This window comes from Coffea arabica, chromosome 4c, assembly GCF_036785885.1.
Source record: "Coffea arabica cultivar ET-39 chromosome 4c, Coffea Arabica ET-39 HiFi, whole genome shotgun sequence".
Classification (NCBI taxonomy): domain Eukaryota; kingdom Viridiplantae; phylum Streptophyta; class Magnoliopsida; order Gentianales; family Rubiaceae; genus Coffea; species Coffea arabica.
The window spans coordinates 7,942,002-7,969,979 of record NC_092316.1 but is presented as its reverse complement, the minus strand read 5'-3'; the positions used below and the strand labels follow the sequence as shown (position 1 = coordinate 7,969,979).

Here is a 27,978-nt window from a genome sequence, read left to right as displayed (position 1 = left end):
TTTTGGTGTATTTGTTTGAGAAATCTATAAACAGGCACATATATAAAAAGGCACATAAACCTGAAAAATAGTACCATTTAATGTTGGAGAAAAGTCTGAGAAAGACTATGTTTGCATTTCTTATTCAATTTTTCATACTCTCTCTCCATATTATAACCAAAAAGAATCCCGGAAATTAAATTTGGGGCCATTTTTTATTTCTCTAAACTTTTTAAGACGGAAATTCAAAGGTTAGTAGGAAAATTAAATTGATGTCCTTAGACGTTTGGCCGCAAATTTATTGGAAAGTTGTAGCATTTTGTTCTATTATTGACTCAAGACTTAATAAACTTGTACAATTCGACCCCTCCAACTGGCACTTAAAAAAAACTTATATAATCACTAAATCATTATATACTATTCTTTGCAGGTAGAATAAAATACAGAAACAAGTACTACCTTAATCTGATAGAAAACAAATACATCCGAATGAATTTTTTTTTAGCTTAGATTGAAAAGCAAAGAATAAAAATTTGGGTAAAAAACAAAAAAAATCCCCTGTGGTAAACCTAATATACAAAAAAATCTTATGGTTTTAAAATATATAACACGACCTCTCATGCTTTGAACTAAATTAAAAAGGTGACGGAATCCGTTGAACTTAATGGAAATGGACAAAATGACCAAAATGCCCTAATATAATTAAGCAAAAGACAACTCAAAAAAATCATTTGTTTTATTCTCTAAATAGAGAGAATTGAGGATTAAGGGGTAGAATAGGTATATTTGATAAAAAAATAGGTATAAAATTTTTTTTTTAGGTTCCAATAAGTCATTTCCGTTAAATTTAACAGATTTCGTCACCTTTACAATTTAGTTCAAAGCATAAGGTGTCATGTTATATATTTTGAAATCTTTAACAGATTTCGTCACCTTTACAATTTAGTTCAAAGCATAAGGTGTCATGTTGTATATTTTGAAATCATACGAGACTTTTCTGTGTATTAGACTTATCACAAGGGGTTTTTTTATTTTTTACCCTAAAAAATTTGACAACTCCTTGTTGACTTAAACATCTCAATCTAAGGGATAAACCCCAATATGGTCTATAGATAAGCTGACTGAACTGATTATTATTAATTTAATCTCTTTATCGTCTTTCATATGGTTACATGTATGCCCATATTTTAATATTAAACTAAGTAGACGGAACGACTTTTGCCACCTAAGATATTTCGTTGGAAAGTAGTTTTCAGTGCAACGTCCGTCTGCTTCAAGGTGCAAAGAGTCGTGTTTGGCAGCGCTGTGACGAGGTGGAATAAGGAGGTGTTCGACGGCGGATTGGGGCGGAAACGGTTGCAAATGCAATCATTTCGGAAGGTTGATGGCTAAGATTTGATAAAAAAAAATAAAAAATTCAGATTTCATCTTGTACATTATCTTTCACACTATACGTGAAACTCACAAAATTTTATTCTATAATTATGTGTTGTACAATGTGAGTTATATCGTGTGCAAACTGAATGATAACTTATACAAGATGCACAAAACTGGTCTGGACAGTTTTTCTGTTGACTGTTCCTGTTCCAAATCAGTTGGATGGCAAGAGATTGGAAACAAAAATGCAGCATTTTTTTGGAAATTTTTTTTTCTGAGAAGATTTCCATGCTCATCAAACAATCGCCTATTTATTGCACATACGATCTTGTTGAGAAATTTCCGTGACAATACTTCTCTAGAGAAAGTATTCTAAACAAAGCAAACAAAAAAAAAAAAAAAAGGGGGACCCTTGATTACTCTTCGAAGAAAGTTTCAAATGAAATGAGAAGATTTATGATTCCATCCAACCACAAGATTTTTGTCTTTTGTAGTTTTGTATAGGAAAATAGGGGGAAAAAAAATTTATGAACAGGGTTACTAAATTCCAGCTTTCCTATAATTGCAGAACAAAGGAATCTTTCTCCAATCATTAACATATAATTGTGACCCATAATTAGCATATTCCAGGACAAATCAATTGGGGTATGAGTTCCTTTGCCTACTTGCAAAATTCGTGATTGTGATAACTTTTCTATTTGTTATAAATAATTATTTCTTAACACATTAGTTAAATTCGAAACATTTCATCGCTTTGATAGTTACAAAACAACATTAAAACCTTTCCATACTATAATATAAAAAGTTTTATTCAGTAATTTAAGTTAATTCTAGCGTAAATGCTGCATAACCCTTAAATTTTGGTACTCTATTCATAAGATAGACATATATTATTTACATTTAGTAATTAAAATTGTAACTATCACGCAATTAAATGGTATAAAACTTTCAAAACACTACTTAAAATCACTATAAAGTCCCTCCTCTCCAAACTTTAATGGGAATATTACACAAAAGATTTTCATATTTACATCTTTCATTTTTTTTTAATCTCTATGAACCCGAAAATCAAAATCAACCGCAGGTGAACAAAAAGAGGATAGAAAGTTCAAAAACTTATGACCATGTTAAGTGCATCTATTCCTCATTAATTTTTTTAGTACAATTAATTCGACCATAGTCTTTAACTCTTAAAATTTCTTGTGCATTCCGACCATACGCTTAGCCCCTTCACATAACATTTAGATACTTGAAACTTTACATGTTATAAGTGTATCAAGATATGGATACTGTAGCAAATTTTTTTACTTATCTTGCTATGTTATGCTTATTATAGACTGGTGCAGCCTCTTTTGCATATTTCCGGACTGAATTCATTCCCAAACAGGCCTTTAGACCCCGCAGTGCAGCTCTTTCCAAGTCAGTGCGTTTGATTCGTCAAAGTTCAAACCGCGACAACTTTTCTTTCCATCCTGTCTCCTGTCTTTCCTCTTTTTCTACTTTTCTTCCTTTCATGCTTCAGTCTTGGTCCTTCCAGTTATCTTCTTCTCCCCTGCCTTTATCTTGTTATAACTCCAACTACTTGACAACTGACCCCTTTTCATTTTTTATTTCTTTTGAATCATTCAAAAGCTTTGCTGAGTTTTTGGCTGAATGCTGATCACTATATACTACTCATAATTCAGCTTCAGTTTCAGGTTTGTCTTGAATGGTTTTTTACATTCACTATATGCTATTCATAATTCAGCTTCAGTTTCAGGTTTGTCTTGAATGGTTTTTTATTTTTGTCCCACTTTCTTCTTGTCTGCTTTTTAGCTTACTTATTCTTTGCCTGTTTTCTGCTTGTGGAAAGTCTCAAGTTTGGATTTTGAGCCGTGTTGGGTTTTGTTTCTGTGTTTGGTGTGTTCGTGGATGATACTAACTCGTTTGCATTGGCACAATTTTTATTTTATGCTTTTTTTTTGTGCGTCGGTTATGCTTCTGATGATCAAGAAACTCCCCCCCCCCCCTGGGGTTGTTCTTAGGACAATATGATTAGGAACTCTTTCTGTTTACATAAACTTGAATGCTCCGAAATGATTACATGGAAGAATTGCTTTGTTGAGTGAAAAAATAAAAATAAGAAGATGTTGTTCAAGTAGTACAGAGAGTTGTCTATCTACTGAATTACTAAGCTGTGGCAAGTTCATCTGGTAAAAGAAATTAATCCAACTGGAAATTTCAAAGGACCACAAAAGGAGGTTTTATGTCTTACGTGTTAGAGGATTCAATCAGAAAGGGATTTTAGTCTTCTCAACAGCTAGTGCACTAAATGATTCCAAAAGGGCCATAACGTTTCAATTTTCATAAACAGAATTTAAGCTGCAATCAGTGTTATTAAATATGGTAAATTGTATTACAGATGAATATCCAGTGATAATCAGGGTTATTATCCCAGAGAAAGATTTGGTCTTTTGTTCGAGCATTCAATCATTGAGGTTATATCGCTTCATTGCAAGTAACTTTCAATCATCTTTTCAAGCATTTCGATGTAAAATGTATAGAATGTGCATGATTTTGTTTTAGAATGGAGGTATCAGGTGTGGATTAGGGAAACAAGATCAAAATGAAGTAAAAACAAATAATCCAGATGGGTTACTGAAGCTTCAGACTTTTTCCAATTATTACATGATAGCAGCATTTTCAAAGGCATCAATCAAAAACTAGCCTAATATAATGCTTTATACTTGAATTGGGCCAGATTTCTCTTGTATTAAGAAAAAAACAACAGTGTTTATTTTTGACTAATAAGCCCAAACTAGAAGTTTGTTCAGTTCACATGTTTTCATAGATAAGTAATATCATATCCTATAGAGATTTAAAGTTGAATCATCGTTTAAAGCAAAGACCTGAATGTAAATGATTGAAAAAACATAGAAGACATTATGATCCTACTGGCAATGTGATAGTTCAGCACTAGTAGGATTGTAACAAAGTGAACTTTTTTTTTCCTGGCTTATGAATCAAGTTAACAGCAAAATCTTTTCTTTTATTTGTGGCTTGCAGTAAATTGGTCTTTCTTAGATTGGGGGTTTTTGAATCAAGGAAGAAAAAAATTCTGGGATAAGTTGTAAAAGATGATGTCAAAAGCTTCTGGACATTTAGCATTCTTTAAGTTGTTTCCTGATTGATTTCAACTAAGTTGGTTGTAAAGGATTTAATGCAGTAGAAGCCTTAAAAAAAAAGTTTCATCAGGGTTCCTGGTTGATTGGAAAATTTTTTGCGGGGGAAAATGGAAATTGATTTTTTCCAGGGTTATTGGAGTTGTATCTTTATTGATACAGAATTGATAATCATTGTTATGTATAAATAGATTGCCAATTGTTATTGATTTTGTTTCTTTATAGTTCCAAAGTGCACAAACATAGATTATTGTTGGTGCAAGAATATAGTAAATCGCTTTTATTATATTCTACAGGAGGAGTTTTTAAGAAATGGCTGCATCTGAAAGGGATGTGACACCAATGCTATCTTCCATGGACTCGCCTGTTGATGAGCAATATGACTCTCAGCTCAGAAGGTTTACATCTGGGACAAGGAGTGCATCCATATCTATCCCCATGAACTCTGTAGATTATTATGACAGCGAAAACAGTTTTGTGGGTTATACTGGTCCTTTGAGAAATGAAAAGCAAACACCTTATGGACAGATGAGTGGTCCTTTATATGTTGGTCATAAGAACAGTAATGTGTTTCGGCGTACACAAGGGTTGTTAGGGAACAAAACAACTGAGACTGCAGTAGAAAGATATCCCTCATTGAATGGCGTGGACCAGAATGTTCGGTCAGATAAAGACCATGCTGGGAAAAATGACCATCTTCTGAAGTCCGGGCAACTGGGAATGTGCCATGATCCTTACTGCACAACGTGCCCAAGCTACTACCGTGTTAAAGGGCCACAGGCAAAGTCCAAATCATCTGAGTCATTGGAACAAAAGGTATCATTAACTGCCATAAGATTGGGTTTTTCTCTAGCAATTGGACAATGATGATAAGTTCTTTTGGACTGCTTTAAATCTGAAGTCAGAAAAAGTTTTCGGTGACATAGTGTTGAGTTTTAATTCCAGCTCTGCACTTGCAATTCAATTTTCAATTGTATACCCATCAAAGAGTAAATTTTTTGCCACATTATTGGTGTACTTACTGTTCAACCCTGAAAAACTTTGTTGTTTTCTCTGAGGAAGTTTGGATGAGCTTGTCTTTAATTCATTAATCTACTTTTCTACAAAGCTGCAATCTGGCATTCTATCATTTTCAACCTTTTCTATGCTTGATTTCTGTCAAAAACCTTTTCTAAAGACCATAACTATGTATATCTGGATGAGCATGAGGGTTCTTGGCCTCTTGCTGTGCATCCATTCCCTAATACCTTCTTTGCATTCTTTTTCATATTTCCAGCTTTCGTCTGCAGTTAGAGCTCTTTTCCAGCTAAATTATTCTTTCTAATCATTTTCAAACTGAAATGGATTTTAACTTTTTTCAGCGAATTCTATAGTAGAATAACTGGTCACAGAGAGTGGATAGCTAAATGGATTATTTTTCTCTATGTTACAATTAAAACTGCTATATGAAGTAGTGGGTCAGTTTTGATTTCAAATAGGCAATGTTTTTGGTTTATATTCTTATCCTCTTTGAAATGTTTGCTCATGCTCGACCTAATTTATAGTATCTAGCCTTCTTGTTGGAATGTGTATTAGAGTGCATGAATAATTACTTTACTTTGAACTTAAACTTTTGGTTAGATTACCATTTCATCTAAAAGATTAAGTTGGTAAAAGAAGAGTAAGTCTCTTGTTGCAATTCTGCATTTATGGCTAGTAGTTCTGCTTGCTTTGTGTTGTTTGGTTATTGTGGTAACCTTTATGATAAGGAAGCACCTTCTTTTATATTGTATCATATTAAGTAAATGCAGATTTGCTATAGTTGTCATTGTTTGATGTGTTATCTTCTATTTGCTGCAATTGTAGTTTTGTCAAATACAACAGACATTTGAGGTGTTGGCTTACATTTTACTATTACTGTTGTTAGGTGATTCTTTATGAGTATTCCACGCTTATACACCTAATTTGTAGGGGGTGAAACTTAGATTTTAGTGGCACGGGCTATAATTCTTTCTGTTCATTGAGGTATTGAACACTTTGAGTTACTATGCTTAAGCCCTTTGTGTGTGTTGTGCTTCTATCTTTCATAATTGTTCGGTGGAGCTGCAAGGCTGATTGATGGCACTTTTATTTTTATTGGTTTTCAAAGTTGTAAAAATAGTTTAATTTTAAACTCAGCTCATTCTTAAGTCCTGGGGTTCGCATCCCTACGTGTTACTGTGAAATGTTTGGAATTCAAGTTTCTTGATGTACTCATACAGTTCTCCTGCTGCACATCTGCAGTTCCATAATATGCTCCGTGGAGATGCAAAAGGCTGGGCAAAGAAAATTTCGTCTTTCATCTGTTCTTATATTCCGCCGGTAATGAATCCTCATGCAAAAGTTGTTCAGCGGTGGAACAAGTTCTTCGCAATTTCTTGCTTGTTTGCCATTTTCCTGGATCCATTGTTCTTCTTTCTGCTACATGTGCAGCAGGTATACTTTGAATTTACTATTTTTAAATGTGGTAAGATATACCTTTTGTGAATTTCTTCTTTTGCAAAATTATAAGTGTGCATATAGGTTTTACCCAGAGCATTATCAAATTCTTGGTGTGCCATATATTAGGTTATGTCAACAAGTGGCTATTCATTGAAGAAATACTGGCCACAATCAGAAGAATTTTCTCACTTGCATTTATATTTTAGTTTTACAGCTTCCACTTAGTGATATAATTTTTCTTCACCCCCTCCTCGCAACCAGAAAAGGGAATTTACTCAGTCAAGGATAAGAGCATATAGAGTGGGAGGGGACCTTTTCAGAAAATGAAATAGATTAACCCAATAGTAGATCTTATATTGGAGGTTATGAGACAAAATCATCGGTCAGGTTTTGTCGTAGAACATTTACAACTCGACTTGCTGTTCAGCTTGGAAAAAATAGTGGGGCATTCAGGTTGGATGGGTTGGACAAGGGATCAACATGCATTAATGAGGAATTTGCATTTCAGTGAACTTCTCTATAATGTGAAGGATTTCATAAAGTATAACATAGTAGTTCGGACAGTATCTGATAGTGCTCTAAAAAATTGTTAGTTGGGTCTTTGTTCAAAAAGGAGAATAGTGAACAATGGAGGGATGAGAATGTCTTATCAATTGGATAGCATAATAAACTTAAAAGCTGCTACTTTCTGTTCATCAACTGAACAAGATTTTCCTGCAATTGACTTCTTTCCCTTTTGGAACCAGGATAACAAGTGTATAGTACTCAACTGGCCCATGACTACTACGATGGTGGTTTTCAGGAGTATGACTGATTTGATTTACTTAATTCACATGCTTCTTCAGGTAACTATACAGGTTGCATAGAATGGTTCATGATGTAAATAATTTTATAATCATTAACTTGGTTTTGATCAGAAGCTCATTCACTATTAGAGGCAGGTATGAAATATATAGTATAATAAAGAAAATGGATCTATGAAGTTGTACTCAGTTACCAAAATCTAGACAGTCAATGTCATTTCCTTAGACTAGATGCCAAGTTAAAAGCCCCAGTAGTAAGGTGGCCTTAATTAGCTGAGATGGAAAGCAAAATATTTTCTAGCCTTAAAAGGAAAGAAACAAAAATCAGTATAAAATTCATCGAAAATCATGCTTTACTAGACCTTATGAGATTATGTGTTTCAAGTAAAAGATTAAGTGTAGAGGGAAGCACTATGAAGGTAAAGTTGTCATTTAAGCCAGGAAGAGCAGGTTGGATTCACTACCCTTTCAGTTTGTGTTACTAGTCATTGTTCCAGGTGGTATTCATGGTGCAACACTTAGTGATACATCAATAAGTAGATCTTGCAGTTCAAAGAATAACTTTTACCAGTGGTACATTTACATGCACCTACAGACACACGTATATGCATTATACACACAAGCACATGTGTGCACATTATTTTCTTGTCATGTATTTGATAGGTAGCATTTGATATGATGTCTTGAAGGCTTGGTTTTGCAGTTCAGGCTTGCGTATGTTGCTCCTGAATCCAGAGTGGTGGGAGCTGGAGATCTAGTTGACCATCCAAAAAAGATAGCGATTCATTATCTCTCTGGATACTTTGTTATCGACTTCTTTGTAGTATTGCCACTCCCTCAAGTAAGAATTCATCTCCCCAAACTCCTCTTTCCTGCATTACAGTGTTGTGTCTTTTCAATTTCTTTTCATCCATAGTCATTTCTGTTTTATAAGGTGGTAATCTACGAGCTATCAGCACATGTAGTTTTTATGGCTTCTATTCTCACCTCCACCCACGCACCATAATTTGAGCAAGTGCTGAGGCCTGGAGAAAAGGATCCAGGCCACATGTCTGGGGGCATGTAAAAAGGATGATCCTCTTCTCTCTAACAGCTAATTTGAAATAAAGTTTTAATTTGACATCGAGCATCCAGTCATGCATGGACGGAAGAATAAGTCACAAACTTAGTAAAACAACTTAAATCTGGACTTTCATGAAGACATGAACTCAAATATGGACTCTTAGAGTCCTCCCAGCTTCCAGGTCTGGGATTCCAACCCTGGACCAGGCAGTTGGAGGGTCGGAAGGCTGTGGAAACGGATTAAAAAAGTCCAATTTCTTAGATGGTTGAAACCCAATTTCATCTTTTCTATATGAATTTGTACTTATATTTGAATCACATTCTGGTAAATGCTTTGGCGATTAATCTTGCCAAACTCCTTGTTTTTTATTCCTTTATTGTGTTGGAGTTCTAATCAATCATTATTTACTGTGCAGATCATCATATTGTTGATCTTACCAGCTTCCCTCGCATCAAGTGGTGCAAATTATGCAAAGAACCTTCTGCGGGTAGTAATCCTGGTTCAGTACATTCCAAGGTTGTTTAGATTTCTACCTTTGTTGGCGGGTCAGTCACCAAGCGGCTTTGTTTTTGAGACAGCTTGGGCAAATTTTGTAATAAATCTTCTAATATTTGTGTTGGCTAGCCATGTGGTGGGATCATGCTGGTATCTCTTTGGCTTGCAGGTTGGTGAAAACAATAGGTTTCTTGATTTGATTTTCTGAATTTTCAAGTTCCTTTATCACTATGAAGCATAATCTCATGATGGTTAAGCTAATATCACTCATCTAGTTAATTAAATGGTGTAACTTCTTAAACTTCCTTGTACTTTCCACTAAACTAATGCAGCACGGTCCTGATCATACTTTCATTTCTTAGCTTCAAATTTCAGTATCACATACTTTTTCCAGTTTAAAGATTATCATGACAGTATAAAAGAAGTACTACTGATTGCTATTTTGGCTTTCTTAAGATGTTAGGAGAAACATTCAGTTTGTTTGAAGAACTTTTTCGCAGCAGAAAATTTAGATATGTTTTGTAGTGACAAGGTCCTTTGCGAGTCTTGTGATGCATGTTTTTGACTCCTTAATATTAGTCAACATTTCAAAGTACACTCAATTGGAGTTTGTTGCAAGGCTGATAGTCCAGACAGAGAAGAGGAGGCAAGGAAATCCATAGTTTGGTAGCATTAAGAGTATGAACTTTAGAAAGCATCTTTGCTGCTACCAAATACTTTCTTTTTTCTCTTTTTTTTTTGGTTCTGTCCTTCTATTTTGAATGTGTAACATGTTAACTTTACCCTCTCTCCCCCCCCCCCCTTGTGCACAATGTTTCTTTTGGAATGTGTCTGTGTGCATTGTTAAGCAAGTTGTAGGACAGTGTATTATCTCTATTGCTACCATTTGGAGTTCAGTTTTTGATGTGTTTGTTTATAATGTATTGTTTCCAGAGGGTGAATCAGTGTCTTCGAGATGCCTGTCACGACTCTGGAGTGCAAGGGTGTATGAATTTCATAGATTGTGGCCATGGTAATGATTATAGTAAGTTCACTTCAGATCCAACATCACTGGATCATTGGAATCATTGGAAGAGCAATGACAATGCAACTGGTTGTTTTAGTGGTGATAATTTCTCCTTTGGAATCTACGAGCAAGCTGTAAACCTTACCACAAAAGAGAGCATTGTCACTAGATATACATACGCGCTGTTTTGGGGTTTCCAGGTATCATTGAACATTTTCTTCTGAATTACTGCAAATCATGTAAAGTCATACATTATACTACACACTTTAAAATTAAACTCCTGTGATTTTCTTTCTGTATGTCTATGCCATGGAGAAACAAATTAGATGATTGTCTACACAAATTACCATATCCTTTTTGGAAAATTGGTGCATATGTTCTAAAATTTTCTACTGCATGTGATTTAAAAGATGCAATTAGCAATCACTGCAGAACTCCTTGCCTGGGTAGTGTATGTGCTTTGTTTTTCTCCTAATACTCTTGTTTGTTTACATTGAAAACAAGAATGTGGGCCTGTCTCACAGACTGCTAAATAACTGTCTTGTTTCTGTAATGTTCATTTACTGTTGTCCATCATATCTCTTGATGGGAGAGGTAAGTTCCTCGACTTACCCCTCACACTTTTGTGTTCAAATGTAGTCTGCATAGAAATCTCAGATCTGTGTGTGATGCCAATCTGTCACTAACTGTTTCCGTTTGGAATGAGCATCATATAGTCATTAATGTGCAACACATCAAATTTACAACTAATGCTTTTTATCTATCTTCTTTTTGTGGGATATGGGATTTATAAGTTGGCCAACAAGGGGCTTTTCAAACCAGGAGGACATCAGCTCTCTATTTGAACACATTGTCCAAATTATCATTGATAGTTTTTGGTTGGAGATTCTTCTATAGACAAACTCCAGGTCCTGATGTCTTTGGTACTGATGTATGGTGCCATCAACTCAAATGCCATTTAGTTATCTAGTACTTTTACATTGCTGCTGTCGATTTTTTCAATTATTTCCTCCGCAACCTTAAAAAAGCTTTGTGACCAAGTTGGACCATTAGGATGATTGCTCACAGATCACTGTGATCTTTTGATTAATGCAATTGCTTTCATGCCGAATGAATGATCCATTATTCCTTTGACAATGTAATTATGGTTAACTGGGTTTCTTAAATTTGTATTCTTTTAACACTTTTTTTTGGCTGTTCTGCTCCTTTTTGAAGCAAATAAGTACGCTGGCTGGGAATCTAATTCCGAGTTATTTTGTTTGGGAAGTTCTTTTCACAATGGCCATCATAGGAATGGGTCTTCTGTTATTTGCTTTGCTAATTGGAAATATGCAGAACTTTCTCCAGTCTCTCGGTCGCAGGTAGAACTTTTTATTGGTTACTGTCAATTCCTTGTATCATAACACGCATTTTTTAGTGGATTTTGTTTGGTGTGTATTCAAGGAACCACTTTCTTACAGTTTTTCCATACATACGTTTCATGAGACTTATGAATACAGACATGAAGATAGAAATTTTCCATCAATCATTGACAATGAATTGTGCGGTGGACGTGTTTAAACTTCGTCTTTGCTTTCTTCCAGGGGTCAGCTGAAAGAATTGTCTTGAGACACTATGAGAATTAGGCAGCCACACATTATGAATATGAAATCTTGTGAACACTGCTTCACTCCAAGAACTTTAAGGGATAGCTGTCCTTGTGGCAGACCCCCTTTTTTTTTATGTTATCTATCCTTGTGCAGACTTTAAGAACCTTCTTTTCAATTTTACAAGTAGTCCAACTCCAAGCGATCTTAGTATTTGAAGCTCCCCTAGACTTGTGACACGTGACACTAGAGAGGTAATGCAATAGGAGGAAAGAGAGGCTGAGCAAGTACGTTTCAAGAGACTCATGAATACAGACATGAAGATAGAAATTTTCTATCAATCATTGACAATGAATTGTGCGGTGGACGTGTTTAAACTTCGTCTTTGCTTTCTTCCAGGGGTCGGCTGAAAGAATTGACTTGAGACACTATGAGAATTAGGCAGCCACACATTATGAATATGAAATCTTGTGAACACTGCTTCACTCCAAGAACTTTAAGGGGTAGCTGTCCTTGTGGCAGACCCCCCTTTTTTTATGTTATCTATCCTTGTGCAGACTTTAAGAACCTTCTTTTCAATTTTACAAGTAGTCCAACTCCAAGCGATCTTAGTATTTGAAGCTCCCCTAGACTTGTGATACGTGACACTAGAGAGGTAATGCAATAGTAGGAGGAAAGAGAGGCTGAGCAAGGATGTTGTAGTCCTAGGACCTCCATTCTTGGATAGAAGTATACTCCTCTACTCCTTTCTGCATCCCAAGTCTTGCCTTTTTAGTCAGTACCAAAACAATGTCCACTCCTTATTTTGTAATACATTACTCTTCCTGTTCAATTTCTTTTATAAACTACAAAATACAAATGCAATGGTTGCACATGCTGCCAGTATCTCCTTACATTTGAATGAGCTAACACGACGGACCCAACATATTCCCCACTAAGTAATTAAATTATTCTATTGAGCATTATACTGTTGAATTCTTGATAAATCTGTTGGTGAATCTTTTTCTTTGTTTTCTTTATTTATGATTTTTATTGTTTGAAGAGGGGAGAAGGTGGTGGAGAGAGTAAGATGTCTCTCTTTTGGTATGGGCATTTAAAGGTTAAGTGTATGTCTTGTATCTCGTATTGACAAGCAGTGGGTAGTTACTTAACCAATCTTTGCATGTTCAGGAAGTTAGAAATGTCTCTTAGACGTCGTGATGTTGAGCAGTGGATGAGCCATCGGCGCTTGCCAGTGGAACTGAGAAGGTGCTGCTTCTTTCCCACCTTTGCCTAGTTTCCAGCGTCTCTGTTTATAAGTTATTTATGTACTACTAACTTTTGATTCTTTCTAAGTATTTCTCGATGTAATTTAATTGAGCATCTTGTGAATACATGTATACACACATATAATGCATATATTTTTTTTTATATTTTTTCTTGCCATGTTCTGTATTTTTTCGAATTGACTCATCTCAAAATTAATCGATGTTCTCTTAGTTCCAATTGGTGAAAATCTTGCCATGCACAATATTTAAGAATGACCAAGTTTCTCCTTTTATTTTCCCCTTCTCTGCATGTCTGTGCTTGTCTGACATAGTATTGCTTCTTTCCAATTGGTCCTCTGTAATTGTGGCATTTGGCAGAATGGTAGTTGACAATGCAAGATGACCCTTCACACAGCTTTTGTTGATGTTGTTCCCAATATTCTCTTGTTGAATCCTAACTCATTATATGCTGCTCTCAATGTGCAGGCAAGTTCGAGAAGCAGAACGTTATAATTGGGCTGCTACCAGAGGTGTGAATGAAGAAATGCTGATGGAGAATCTTCCTGAGGATCTCCAGAGGGCAATACGGCGTCATCTCTTTGAATTTGTCAAGAAAGTAAGGTTTTAGGTTCATATTTCTGATTAGCTTTGTTACTAGCTGTTCAGCCATCTAAAGTTGAAGTTGCTTTAGAACGTGCTTATTGCATTTGGTTTTTTCATTATTGTTGGTCCGTATAGCTCTGTTAATTTTTTTTCCCACTCTGATAAAATTTTTAGGTCCGCATATTCACCCTTATGGAGGAGCCCATCTTAGATGCCATCTGTGAGAGGCTAAGGCAAAAAACTTATATAAAAGGAAGCAAAATTTTGTACCGTGGTGGCCTTGTTGATAAAATGGTCTTTATAGTCCGGGGGAAGATAGTGAACATTGGAGAAGATGGAAGCTCAGTGCCCTTATCTGAAGGCGATGTTAGGGGTGAAGAACTTCTTACTTGGTGCCTTGAGCATTCTTCTGTAAATAAAGGTATTCTGTACTTCTTGATCTTCACTTAATATCTCTTGGTTAGACATCTCCATCTGATCAGTTGGAAGTTCTTTTAGGCTCTTTAAAGCATGAATTTCTTCTTGTGGATTTATTCTGTATAACCTTAGCCTAGATTAAAATTTTCCTGGCTATTTCTTTTTTTGAGGGCCCTTTGTAGGTTCTCACATTAGACACATAACCTAAAACTCCTCCTTTTTTCTTTTTCAACCTTTTTTTTTAAAACCATATATATTGGTTTCAGAAAAGACTTATATAATGAGGAATTGCAACTTTATAGACCAAATTTTCTCACATGTACTGGACCAAATCTGTTTGCATAGTAATAGCTTTAGTAGATTGATAGCAGAGAAATGTTTTTGGAGGAGAGTTGGAATATCTTAGATGTCATCGTTCATTTTCTGTAGATAGCAAAATAATGTTAATGCTTTGAATTGTCAGAGACCAGGATTTGGGATGAAAAAAGCATGAGTCTGAGATACAGGATTAATGTGGTTTACCTTGGCTAACTTTTCAGCCTATTTTAACCATAACCAGATGGCAATTCAACCTTGAAATGACCAACACGTCCATGGGCTGTTTTCCAAACAATGCAGGTTTCTGCAACCCATATGGACTTGTTAGGACAAACTGATCATTTGGTTAGCTTTCTTGCTAGAATGAACCTGAACAGGAATAGAAAGGATGTAGTTTATGTAATCTTGGTTTTACTTCTCAGATGGAAGAAAGCTCAGAATTCCAGGACCCAATACGGTGAGCAATAGGGAAGTAACATGCTTAACAAATGTGGAGGCTTTCATTTTGAGAGCTGCAGATCTTCAAGAAGTCACTACCATGTTTTCAAGATTCTTAAGAAACCCACGTGTTCAAGGTGCTATAAGGTAAACCCTGTTATACTCACTCCCATTATATTTTTCCCAGAAAATATTATCATTCAGTATGGTGATTTGCACAACTTCATTTGAGCGCTCATATATCCATCTGCAATCCTTTTAAAAGGAAGTGGAAATTGAGGAAATGGGTCTGAGAGCTCTTATTCTTTTTCTTAGCAGTTCTTGTTTTTCAAATTCATCAGAAATTGCGCCCCTGTGGTGAAATGCATGATTCGTCAAAACTATTGCAGCTTTTCAATTGGGACAGTCAAATGGTCTTGCTCCTAGTTTACCTACCGGATGCATTACCCAAATCACAGTAATATTTTGGGACAGTCAAATGGTCTTGCTCCTAGTTTACCTACCGGATGCATTACCCAAATCACAGTAATATTTTGTGATCATCTGCCTGAGAATTATGCTGCATTGTGAACATCTGAACCTTATTTAAACGATGGAACCAAGAACAGGCTAAACGGAACCTTCAAATCCTGTTTAGAACATATTAACTCTTGAAAAAGAGTACAAATCTGCCTCAGATGAGAGTTTCAGCACTGAAAATTGCAAGGATCAACTTTACCAAAGCTTAAGTAGAGAAACTTGTTAGATTTGCATCACTGGCTGTTGACCTTTATAGCCTAACAAGTCAGAAATTCATGATGTGATTCTATCACTGCAGGCATCAATCTCCTTACTGGCGGGGCCTCGCTGTGAGGCGCATTCAAGTTGCATGGAGGTATTGGAAGAAGCGACAAAGTCGTGCAGACTCCTTTAGCCCGGAACATTATCATACTCAAGACACTGACCATTAACTTTTCTACTGTATGTTTATGTTTTATTGCATAACTACAGAAAAGGGAGGGTACCCAAAATTGGAAAAAAAAAAAAAGAAAAAGGATTGTATGTTTGTAGCCTTGTATGGCGATTTAGCTAGTCAACTGCACCAATCTAGGTGTTTGTAACATTGCTAGCATTCTTTGTAGTGTATGTAAGTAATATCAATTGAATCAGAATCTGCATTTGAAGAAGGTGCAGCTATTACAGACTCGAATGTTAAAGAAGAACCTGTTGTCAGAAGAACTGCAACAAGGACACTAGTCTCAGGGTCGTTAAGGTTGAAGATCATCTTGCAATATGTCAATCTCATAGGATGGAGTATAAGATAAGGTGTTAGTTGCTTCATGGTTCCCTAGGGGACGGAACTAACCTGCCAAGATAACCAAGTCTCGAGCTGTAAAAAAACGTATCCTAGCCCAAGATCTCATGGGACAATCAATAAACAGTGTCACCCAACCTGGAATCCATTTTTACTTCTACTGCACTAATCAATATTGGAGGTCTTTGGAAGTGTTCCTCGTTTGAACGTTTGCATATCTGTTCTCGATTTTACTTGGAAAAATATAAGACCCGAGGTAAAAGCTACTGTCGCAGATAGCTCAAAATCTTTTATGGTTCAAAATCGTAGTCTTGGTCGGTCAGACATGGATAAACTCCTTTTTTCAATCCTTCGAAATAAGAACTCTGAACTATCTGCTTCAAGAAGATAGTTTTGTTCGATTTCTTATTTTCTTAGATGATCACAGAAACTATGTTGTCGTAAGCCGTTCTATTAGAATACTTTCCTCGTTGCATCGGAGAGGCACTTAGCATGGCAGTGTTCCTGATCGTTTTTGGAAGAAAGGGGTCGAAGAACAATAAAACAACTTGTCCAGTAAATTTTTTGAGCTATATTTGCGCAAAAATAATTTATGATCAAGAAAAAAATCCTTCAGGTCAAGGTTGTTTGCCCATTTGCATCTCTTCTTAAAATAAATCTCTAACACTTCCATTGTTAAGGGCTTATCTCACACTTGGATGTGGGAGAATGGAAAAAAATGGTTTATAAACTCAGGTCCGTGAGCTATTGAAAAACTTGGATTAACCATTTTGAACTTGTGGATTTAACTCATAAGTTATTCGAGCCAACTGTAACGACCCGATAAATTCTTTTACATGTTTAATTATTTTTTTATATATAAATAAACAGGTAATATTTTAGAAATAGTATCACTTACACCATTAAATCTTGGTATTAGTTAGCATTTGTTTAAAAAAAAATATAGAAAACATTTGTTTGAATGCATGTAAATGCCTAATATGTGCAAGAAACAAAATTTTGCAATTTCCATTCTAGTGAGAAACTAAAAGGAACTACTAGTACTTATTAGAGATCAAAATTTCCTATGAATGGCATTAGCTCCTACGTGAAACCAAAAGAGGATTGAACTATCACATGTGTTTTTGGTTGCCATTAGAACCAATAAAGATATAACTTACTAGCACTTTCATTATGACTACTTATTATGTCTTTCATTAGGAATTAAAAATGCTATATCACTTACTAGCACTTCCGATTGTTCTCTATGTGGAGCCTAGAGAAACCAATTCAAATTATTCTTGTCTACCACTAGTAATTAGTTAGAGTTTCTTATGCTTCATTCCAGCCTATACGTCACCACAAAAGCTCACAAAAACAATCTCTTCTTCTCCTCACTTGACCGAATCTTCTTCCTCCATTTGCCAAGGAAATTTCAGTTTCATCTTCTTTCTTTTGCTCCCTAAATCTTGCTCTAACCTAGCCTATTCTCTTGGAGCATCCTCAAGCTTAGTAGGAGATTTGAAGGGGGAGAGATTCTTGGTGATTAGAACCTGATTTCTTGTGAGGAAAGGTAATTCTCAAATCTCTTATTTTCCTTCCATCTTATGGTTAGTTTTTAGTTAGTTGTAACTAGTTAAGTTGGGTTGTTGATGGGTTCTATGAACCTTGACACTAGGTAGTGGATTTGAGGTGGCTTGATAGGTAGAGGTCTTGAGGATTTTGTGTGTTTATTTGCTTGTTTGTTACTTGCTTTGATGAGATATGGTATAGTTTGAGTTGGAAAAGTTGGAAAGAAAGCTAGAGGAAGGAAAGTGTATGCTGTCCGATTTTTGTCTTGTTGAAGCTTTCATGTTAATTTCAAATTTTTGATGTTATTTGATGCAATAATACTTGATACATGTTGGTGGTTATGTGTATGAAATATCTCCTAAAAAGCTTTCCGTTTGGTTGTGTTAAAATAGGGTTAAAGTGAGGTTGAATTCTGGAAATTTTCTGAGCAGAAAATCCCAACTAGTGTTCACATTTTTTGTTATAACTCTCTGTCTGGGAGTTGAAATTAAGTGCTGTTTATGGCATCCGAAACTAGACTCTGAGAGCTTTCCGTTAGTATAAAATGTGACCCCTTACTCGTTTCCTATGAGCCGTAGTGAACCGGCATAGATGACTGAAATTCTTCACTATTTGTATCCGAGAAATAGTCAAAGTTGCAGTTTGTAGCTCAATTTTGTCTATCTTACAAAACGAATTTCATGATATTTCCTTCTAGTGATTTTTAGCATTTTGAATCTAGTTTTCAACGCCGCAAACCACACTAAATTTTGAGTTGCGTAGCTTTAGTTATGATCAGATTCTTAAACTCTGTCAAGTATGATAGAACTGGAATTTCGTAAAAACAAGTCCTAAAAATCAATTTTCTTTGAAATGTTGTATCTTGATGTAGAAAGATCCAAATTGAGTTCCATTTGTTGCATTTGAAAATAAATCTAGAGTTTTAATTGTTGGTATGAATGTCATACTTAAGTGTATGGGTGGTTTGAATAAAGTCTTGTATTTTTAAAAGAAAAAAATGAGTTTTTCCAAGTGAAAAAAATGAGTTTCCAGAATTTCGGATTTCACTGACCAGTTTCAGTAAAATACTTATATCTTGGTGTAGAAAAATCCGATTAAGGTGTCGTCAGCGGCATTTGAAACTATACTCATGGGCCTTTGTTCTGTAAAAGTTTCATATTTTTCCTCCATGTGTACTACTGTTCCTAACTCCTTAAAGTAGGCTGTCCTGCTTGAATGTTCTGTTCCTTCAGGAAATGAATTTTTAACTTAGATCGAATATTTGGTCTACTTGTGATTTGAATCTTTGAAAAAGTGTCTTTTGGCATGTGGTAGTATTAGAAATCTATTTTCCAACGGTATAACTTTCATAATTTTTTTTGACTTGTGAAACTTGAGTTGTGAATTTTTAAAGTTATTGTTACTATTCATCTCAGTAGATTCCTGAAGCATATAAACGGGCTTATAGACTTTAAAAATCTTAAACTTCTAACCTCTTACCTTGATTATTTTTTTTTTCACTATCTTGACTTCAAATGTATCTTTATTGAATTTCTCTCGCTAATGTATCTCTCATTTCCTCAAAGTTTTACACTTTTAACAAGTTATCTTAATTAAATCAGTCAAGACTTGTACTTGGGCGTTTAACTAGGAAATTTTGACAAGAAAATAATCTTTCATATTTTTCGATTTTCGTACCAAAATTCAGAGATTTGTTTAACCCTCACATTGGAGAATCTTGGACTTGAATTAATGCATTCTTAGATATTTTCAAATACTACCCTCGTGGATTAAGTTAGTAAGTGATAATTGTCTTCGATTTGAACGTATTATCTCTTGAGTGATGGTAGCAGGAATACTACTAGACCTTGGTTGAATACCTAAGTGATTTGTAATTGTGCATGTCTCAGGTGATCAAGAGGATCCCGAGGAGCTCGTTTGATCTTACTTTACACTCTTGATTTCAGTGAGCGTCAAGTGCATGTTCAATGCTAATATGATTGAAATGATGTTGTACAAGTACTATATGATACATGAACTTGTCGAGACGAGAGTGTACTTTACCGCTCTCGTTCTCTTTCTCTTGTGAATGAATGATAATTGTCAAATGATTATATATGACTTGCACTTGTACTTGTACTTGAAAATATTTTAACTCGTGAGCATTAAGCGGCAGAATATATCACACCCTATTTGGGTGGGAGATACCGCTCATCCCGACTCAGTGCTATGAACAAGTCTAAGTCGATTGAAATGTGGTCTCATCGATAAATCATGCTGGTGGGGACGCCCCAACCCATTGGCTAATCTTGTAACTCGAGCCAGCAAGGGCTTGGTCGAGAAGCCTGGTGAACTTTGGGAAATGATATAGTTTGATCTTTTGAGATCTCGCTTGGCATACTCGAATAGTATCGCCACTATATGAATGTTTGGTTCCGGATCAGAGTGGGTGTTATGTTGGATGGAGGGAGTAAGTGAAGCGCTACAGTCATTGTACTGCTTGAGTTAACGGAGAGTCAACCCAGATGATTTGAATCGGCCGAGACGTGAAAATAGCTCTTGAGAGCTCTTGTATCCTTTCATATGTGTTTATTTCCTACTTGTACACTTATATGAAAGTTCATGTTAAAACTGTTTTCAACTATGCTACTTGCTTGCTTGTTTAATTTTCTTGGCCTCACTGAGCGTTAGCTCATCCCAAGTTTGTTTTCCTTAACAGGTTTTGGAAGTAAAAGTTGAGGAATTTAGACTAGCAACTTTTGGTCAAACTAGTAAAATCTTGTGTATGATATTGGAAACTTCTGAAGTGTAAATTTTGTTATATTTGGAGATTTGATTTGTAATTATAAATGGTAGTTTTAGAAGTTGTAACTTGTATATTTGAAGAATTTCTTTAATTCTAAATTTATGGTTGACTTGTGGATTCCTTTTAAGATTGAATAAGTGTGTGAGTTCTGACGAGAGTTGGGTAGGCGTCTCGCTGATATCTTAGGGTTTGCCTTAGGGAGAAGTGGGAGCGTCACACCAACTCTTGGGTTTGCATTGTGATGGTATCAGAATGAATCTCGTGTGATCTTTGCGCCAGGTAAATATGGATTAGTTTGTCGTGATTCCAACTACGCAAGGAACTGGGTGCGAAATATTGGATCACTTTCAGAGTTTGCAAGGGACTACATGTTACGAGAGCAATTTTGAGACATTTTTACCCTTCAATGATCAAGTTATGTGAATGACTTTCTTATAACCATTACCGAAATGACTAATAGATTACGTATCGAAGAATTGAGTGATATTTTTTTGCTACAAAAAAGTTAATTAATATTTGAATAATTTTTTTAAATACATTCAGTATATAAAAAGTTAATCCTTAATATTTTTGGTTAAGTAAAAGGTTAATTGACGAGAAGCGGTAAAGGTGACAGTTTGATGACATTTTGCACCATTTGCTCTTTTTGAAAACATAAAACCTAAACGTCATCGTATTGTGTTGTGACTCGTTAACCCCCTTCTCCTGGTAATTCCCAATCAATAATACCTAAACGTCATCGTATCTTCTTTCTTCCCCGGAAAGCTTCTCACCTCTCCCGCCAAACCCCACAGTAGCAGCCTGCCGCCCCCACCACCACGACCACAACGGCCACCCAATAACGGAAAAACAAACTCTCTTCAAGATAATAAGGAAGGGTTTGGAATTTGGTATGAGAAATATTCATATTTACTGAATTTTTGTTCTTAGGTTATCATTTTGATTTCCACTTGATTTCTGTTCCTGTTTACGTTATTCCAAATTTAAAATTTTTTGTTTTTGTTTGTATTTTGGGAATATTTTGGAATTATACAGGAAGAAAGAATCACTAGCTGCTAGTAACATCATTTTTCGTGCTATACTTGGTTTTGTGTTCTGGTGCTGATGAGCTTTCTGATACACTCCTTAAAAGGTTGTAGGGCTTAGAGTTTACAATTCTTTGTCCGGGTTATAAATCCTTTTGTGTTGGTTTATACATTGTTTAGAGGAGCTGATGCCCTTAATCTGGTGTGTTGGTCTGTACATTGTTTAGTGGAGCAGAGGCACTTATTCTGGTGTGTTATGAGCGTGTTAGGTAGTCGTGGAATGTTTCCAGGAGGTGTTTAACGGATTGGGTTGTACATTGTCTAGAGGAGCTGAGGCCATTAATCCGATGTGTTGGGATGTACATTTTTTAAGTGCAGCTGATGCCCTTATTCCAGTGTATGATGAACGTGTTAGGTAGTCCTGGGATGTTTCCAGGAGTTGTTTGTATCAACTAGGCAGCGTTTTTTTGGGGGCGGGGCATTGCTCAGGTGGTGGATGCTGCACAAGTGATGTTTTGGTTGTCATCTCAGCACCCCAAAAGTTATATATGTTCTAGGATTGCAAAGCCTTGGCTTCAATATGGTCTTAATGACATTACAGTGTCATAGCACATTTACATCAATTAAAGACTTGAGCAGTAGCCTAGCCTGTTAGAGGAGAAGAGAAAATGGGATTGAACATAAAGTGAATTGATTGTGTGAAAATTTGATTTCTGTATTGCAGTACTTTAGCTACTATTTTGTTTGGCCTTGTAGTTAGAAAAATGTAACTGCCCCATAACTAATTTATCTTACTGTTGGACGATGCACAATTGCATTTCTCATTTACAATCTTCATTTTGATTGAACATTTACATGTTGCATGTCTGTAGATGCATTTACTTCTGTATTTGATTTGTCGTCACTCTTATTTGTGTATGTGATGTCTTGTCATTCTGTTTTGCCTTCATATCTGATTTCTTCATTGTTACTGGTTTGCATAACACATACATTCTACCTTGCATTGTCTCTATTTCTGCCGGCCAGCCCCTGGACCTCATCCCAATCACAATTTCTGTCGTAAATTAGAGATGGAAGACAAAAGGACACTCATAGCCCTAGGTTTTGAGGGTTCTGCAAACAAAATTGGTGTTGGAGTTGTCATGCTTGATGGCACAATTTTATCCAATCCACGTCACACTTACATTACACCACCAGGTCAAGGCTTTTTACCAAGGGAAACAGCTCAACACCACTTGCAACATGTCCTTCCTCTTATAAAGTCTGCCTTGGAATCTGCTAAAATTACTCCTGATGCTGTTGATTGCCTTTGTTACACTAAAGGCCCAGGAATGGGAGCTCCTCTCCAGGTCTCTGCTGTGGTTGTCCGTATTCTGTCCCAACTTTGGAACAAACCTATAGTGGCAGTCAACCATTGTGTTGCCCATATTGAAATGGGTCGCATTGTTACCAGAGCAGATGACCCAGTTGTACTCTATGTTAGTGGAGGCAATACTCAGGTACTTATCTGCTTGTTTTCTTCTATATTAGTTACAATATGCTGGTATATATATGATTGTCCAATGTGTTTACATGTTAACTGTCTTTTACCAAGATATCACTTTTGTGTAGCTATACTTAATCTATTGGTCCTTTTGGTGAATTTATTGTTGAAACAATAAAAGGGAATGCTGTGCTAATTATAGAGTGAATTTTGAATTATGAGAGGCAAAGTTCATATTGGCCTCATTAATTTGTTTAGTTAGGAAAACTATGCCGTAGCTCCATTCAATAATCTTTATTATACCTCCTGTTCAATGTTGCAAATTGCAGTATCCTAAGCTAATTGAGTCATTTAATTTTCTCTTGCTTTTGCATGTATTACGTACAGAATGTAGGTGTCAATTTGTGGTCTTGCGGTTTTTTTGGAAATGATAAAATGCCTGATCTACTGCAAGCTACAGTGATTTTTTAAAAGAATAGCATAGTTTATCTAATACCTATTTGTGTGTTGCTGTAAAAATCTATTTTTTATAAAAATTCAAGGTAAATATAAGATACAAAAGACAAAACACATGGTAGCATTGGAACATAGTGTCTTCCATTCTAAGCCTCGTATGTGTGAGAACTGCTTTTTCAATGCTGACTTGTTTTCTGAACTGCTTTTTCAATGCTGACTTGTTTTCTTACTTTTTAGCTTGCAGTTATCGAACCTGACAATATTGTCTTACCCAGTAATAATGTTAATTATCCTTGCAGGTTATTGCATACAGCGAAGGAAGGTACAGGATTTTTGGTGAAACGATAGATATTGCAGTTGGAAATTGTTTAGATAGATTTGCAAGAGTGCTGAAGTTGTCCAATGATCCTAGCCCTGGTTACAACATTGAGCAGGTATTTGTTAAATAACGATGTACCAATGGCTTTGGGATGAAAAGACTATTGGAACTTGATAATAGAGTATGATGCAATAGCCAAACTGCATAAGCTCGTATACCTAAACCTGGATAAATTAGCATTCATGAAAAGAGTTGAGCAATCAACCAAATCAGAGTCGAAAATTCAAGAACTGGAGCCTGTTTTTTTTTAATAGCTCTGGCTGTAGCTACAAAGTTGATTTCAAAGGCCACAATTTGTTAAAGGCAATATTTTTTCCCTTCCAGAAGACTTCTTGACTGTCTTCTGAAATAGCATAGTAATATTCAGAAGCGGCATTTAAAGTTGATGGTGTAACCAGGCTTGGTCTTTTTATACTTGGTTGCTCTTTGGAAATAAAATTCTGAAGTTCTATGGCTTGAAATCTCTATTGCTGGACTCTGAACAATGGGCAGCAAATATGAAGTACCTCACTCCTTTGAATTCATATAGGCTTCTATTATGGATGTCATTATCTTTCCCGGCTTTTAATTTGACTTGGCAAAGGATGGGCTTTTTCAAACCTCTCCTAAGATCATTAGTTGATGTTGTTTTATGCTCACATTTTACTTGTTACTTGATCCAGGGTTTCAAAATGAGATCCTTATCATGACCTTAACGTGAATATCTTCTTTTGGAAAGTATTCTGGTTTGATTCAAGTGCACGTATTTCTCTTTCATGCATATGTAAGGTCTCAAATGAATTTTCTTAAGTATGTAATTTTTTTGAGTTCCATAAGTCTTCACATATTCAATATTGTTGGAATCTCTTAAATGTTACTTCATTAGAAGTACTAAGAATCTGTGTGCTTGTTGCTACCTTCATAACTAAGCTGCTCCACATTGCATGTGTTGGCACAAGTAGTTCCTCTTCCAGCAAGTTACTTCTTGCCTTCGGAGCCTTTGCACCTCCGGGTTCCAGGATTCTTGATAGCTTCTAGTTTTTCTTTCTCTTCTAGCTAGTTCAATAGCTTCATTTACTATTCCTGATGAAAGTTTTTCGTGAAACCCCACAACCCTCTGGTTACATGCAAATGTCATTGGTCATTTTTTCCTCATCAATTAACAGCTTGGTTGCAATAGTTGCTCCTCTTCTGATCATTAGTAACCCTGTGGAAGAACTAGGTTGATAATATTTTAGCGACGAAGCTCGCTTATTCCTGCCTCTAGCCTACTTAGCTGCTGCAACTATTCCCATCTCACCTGTGACTTCTTGGCTCCTCCAGCCTTTACTAACCTGCCGCTCTTTCCAGCTATCTTAGCTTTTTTATAAGCTAGTCCATGTTTACATCTTCTCCATCGTAAACTTTATTCCACTTCAAGCCATGTATTCTCAAATCCAAAGGGCGTTTTCAACGGGAACTAAGTCAGTCACATTAAGAATTTCAACTGGAGTTGTTGGAGTTTCCGTCTGAGGCAGCTATAATTTCACAATTTCTGAAATCATAAATGAAGTCTTTCAAATCATGGATTGTTGAAGTATATATAGGACCATCCTTCTGCTGGAAGTCTGTTTGCCAGATATTTGTTCTTCCATCAGTCGTCAACAAGCACCTGAAAGAGCCATTGTCCTCCACCCTAAGTATTGTCAAAATGAGATGAGACGGAATAGTTTCCAAATGTCACATATTTACCAAACAAGGTCTTAAACTAGTAAGCCACTGAACTTTTATAAATGATTCACCTTTAGGCACTGACGTGATTCAATTACTCTTTGATTATCTGAGGAGCTAAATAGTACTGGGTTAGCTTAGCAGTTTACAGTATGAACCATTTTCCTGTCTTCTTTTTTCTGCTTTCTCTCTCGCTCTGCACTTTACATCTTCATCAATCAAGCTACAGCGTAATTCTTGGTCTTTAGTTGAGAGACCACTAATTTGGTTGATTTTTCAAGTGACTTTCACTATTAGTGACTTTGATAAAAGTTGTTTTCCAAAAGTGATAAGCATGAGCTAAACCCTTCAGGCGGCACTGCTGATTCGGGAAAGTGAACTGTCATTGGATCTTACTAATTCTTTATGCGTTAATTTGATCTTCATATTACTTGTTCTTATGTTTCCGTTGTGATGTGAGTAAGCGTTGAACTTCTCATACACATGGATTTTTTTAATATTACTACTAAGCTTTGTTTATTCTTCCATGTAGACGATGAAGTTCAAATATTTCCTCTGATTGATTTTGTATAACAAATATGCTTCAATTAAGACAAACTGCTGTTAGTGGTACTGAATTTCTATTGCTTTTTTCAGCTTGCTAAGAAAGGAGAAAAATTTATAGACCTTCCTTATGTTGTAAAAGGAATGGATGTTTCATTTAGTGGAATATTGAGCTATATTGAGAGCACTGCAGAGGAGAAGCTTAAAGACAATGAATGCACGCCAGCTGATTTGTGTTATTCCCTTCAGGTAATCAGTTAGGACTTTTCTGCTTTTTTTTTTTCTTTTCTGCAAATTTTCATCTTATATGAGTGGAAAATTGTGCGATTGGTATGGCTAATTTACTCCACATCAGGAAAGGAAATGCCTGTCAGAGCATCTCATGTTTTTGGAACTCTTTCAGGAGACACTGTTTGCAATGCTTGTGGAGATTACAGAACGTGCAATGGCACACTGCGACAAGAAGGATGTGTTGATTGTTGGTGGTGTGGGTTGCAATGAGCGTTTGCAGGAGATGATGCGCATAATGTGCTCTGAGAGGGGCGGGAAATTATTTGCAACAGATGAAAGGTACTGCGTTGACAACGGAGCAATGATTGCTTACACAGGCCTCTTAGCTTATGCTTATGGCACATCAACTCCTCTTGAGGAATCAACTTTCACACAGAGGTTTAGAACTGATGAGGTGCTAGCTAATTGGAGGGGAAAGGAGTCATCCAAGGCAAATTCCCACATGCCTTGAGATTGGTCTGATGCTGATGCTGCTTATCTCTGTTATGCTACCATTCTGCAGTTTTTTCCATTCGAAGTGTAAAGAGTTTAACGATCTGCATTTCTTGGTTTCATAGCGAACTCATTGTAGAAGTCAAGAGAGGCAAGCTATGGGGCCTGTTTGATGATGTATTATGCTGCTTCATTAGCAGCAATGACCAAAAAAAAAAAAAAATTATAAAAAAGCAACTTAAGGTGTAGATTGACATTTTTGCCATTCAAAAGCTTTTTAAGTTCACGAACAAGGGAAAATTAATAAATCGAAACTTACCACATTGATAAATGAAAATTGATATCTAAGTAATGAATCTTTTAGCCCTTTGATTTGGTCTTTTTTTTTTTTGGGTTTTGGTATGACTTTGCTTTCTCTTTATTGCTTTTTAGTTGGCAGCTGCTTATTACACTTGAAATTGAACGTAATGAATATTGTTAAGCATATCATTGTCAAGTGGATGTAACTTGTGTTGTTAATGATTAACGACTAAGTACAACTATTTAAGAAAAGGTTGAGACTCTAAAAATTAGAAGTCTTGGGCCGCGTTGGATAAAAATGAACTTTGAAATTTTTTTTTTTTTTACTGAACGATAACAGTAAATCTGAATCTGTTAAGTTACTGAAATCTTAATATTTCAAGTATGATTTTATATTCAATTTCCCTATCTAGCTCCCTACTTCCTAAATCTCATTCGTCCGCTACAAAAAAAAAGAAGTAAAATTTTGGTTAATGACTCAAAAGAGAGCATATTGACATTATATATTACTCCAACACAATGAAGAGAAAATTACCCAGAGAATGGTCGCTGCTGATGAGATGCCTTCTCACTACGCAAAATTGAAACTTCACTCCAAATAATGAAGGGGAAGTAAGTGAATAAATATATGTTTTCTTGCCAAGTAAGCCAAATCAAACAGCTTGGGAATTCACAAGTAGACCAAGATATGTACCGATAGCTCAAGCTCATAGGATTGGGTTGGTGCCCTATCCAAACTATTTTTGACAACTTGAAAAAGATTGATATTTTGATGGGTTCTTTTCTCTGCCCTTTTT

The 27,978-nt window shown here is 35.9% G+C and overlaps 2 protein-coding genes across 6 annotated transcripts; both read left to right on the top strand.

Annotated features, from left to right (window-relative positions):
• The first annotated feature begins 2,725 nt into the window (after positions 1–2,725).
• Positions 2,726–16,395, top strand: LOC140005219 (probable cyclic nucleotide-gated ion channel 20, chloroplastic). 3 transcript variants are annotated; one of them, XM_072045837.1, is made up of 14 exons: positions 2,726–2,775; positions 2,989–3,053; positions 4,814–5,333; positions 6,780–6,971; positions 7,724–7,822; positions 8,484–8,621; positions 9,259–9,507; positions 10,272–10,544; positions 11,560–11,705; positions 13,101–13,178; positions 13,664–13,793; positions 13,955–14,201; positions 14,938–15,100; positions 15,771–16,395. In XM_072045837.1, the coding sequence occupies exons 3-14, from the start codon at positions 4,830–4,832 to the stop codon at positions 15,901–15,903; spliced, it is 2,352 nt and encodes a 783-aa protein (XP_071901938.1). In that variant the 5' UTR covers positions 2,726–2,775; positions 2,989–3,053; positions 4,814–4,829; the 3' UTR covers positions 15,904–16,395. The 3 variants fall into 3 exon arrangements, with proteins under 3 accessions (XP_071901938.1, XP_071901936.1, XP_071901937.1); XM_072045835.1 differs by lacking the exon at positions 2,726–2,775 and having other exon boundaries at positions 2,782–3,053; XM_072045836.1 differs by lacking the exon at positions 2,726–2,775 and having other exon boundaries at positions 2,782–3,115.
• A 1,086-nt stretch (positions 16,396–17,481) lies between these two features.
• LOC140005217 (uncharacterized) lies at positions 17,482–27,129 on the top strand. 3 transcript variants are annotated; one of them, XM_072045831.1, is made up of 5 exons: positions 17,482–17,799; positions 22,635–23,107; positions 23,847–23,981; positions 26,252–26,407; positions 26,562–27,129. In XM_072045831.1, exons 2-5 carry the CDS (start codon positions 22,679–22,681, stop codon positions 26,898–26,900), a joined length of 1,059 nt encoding a protein of 352 aa, XP_071901932.1. In that variant the 5' UTR covers positions 17,482–17,799; positions 22,635–22,678; the 3' UTR covers positions 26,901–27,129. The 3 variants fall into 3 exon arrangements, with proteins under 3 accessions (XP_071901932.1, XP_071901933.1, XP_071901931.1); XM_072045832.1 differs by lacking the exon at positions 17,482–17,799 and adding an exon at positions 21,250–21,473 and having other exon boundaries at positions 22,677–23,107; XM_072045830.1 differs by lacking the exon at positions 17,482–17,799 and adding an exon at positions 21,252–21,473.
• Positions 27,130–27,978: the final 849 nt, after the last annotated feature.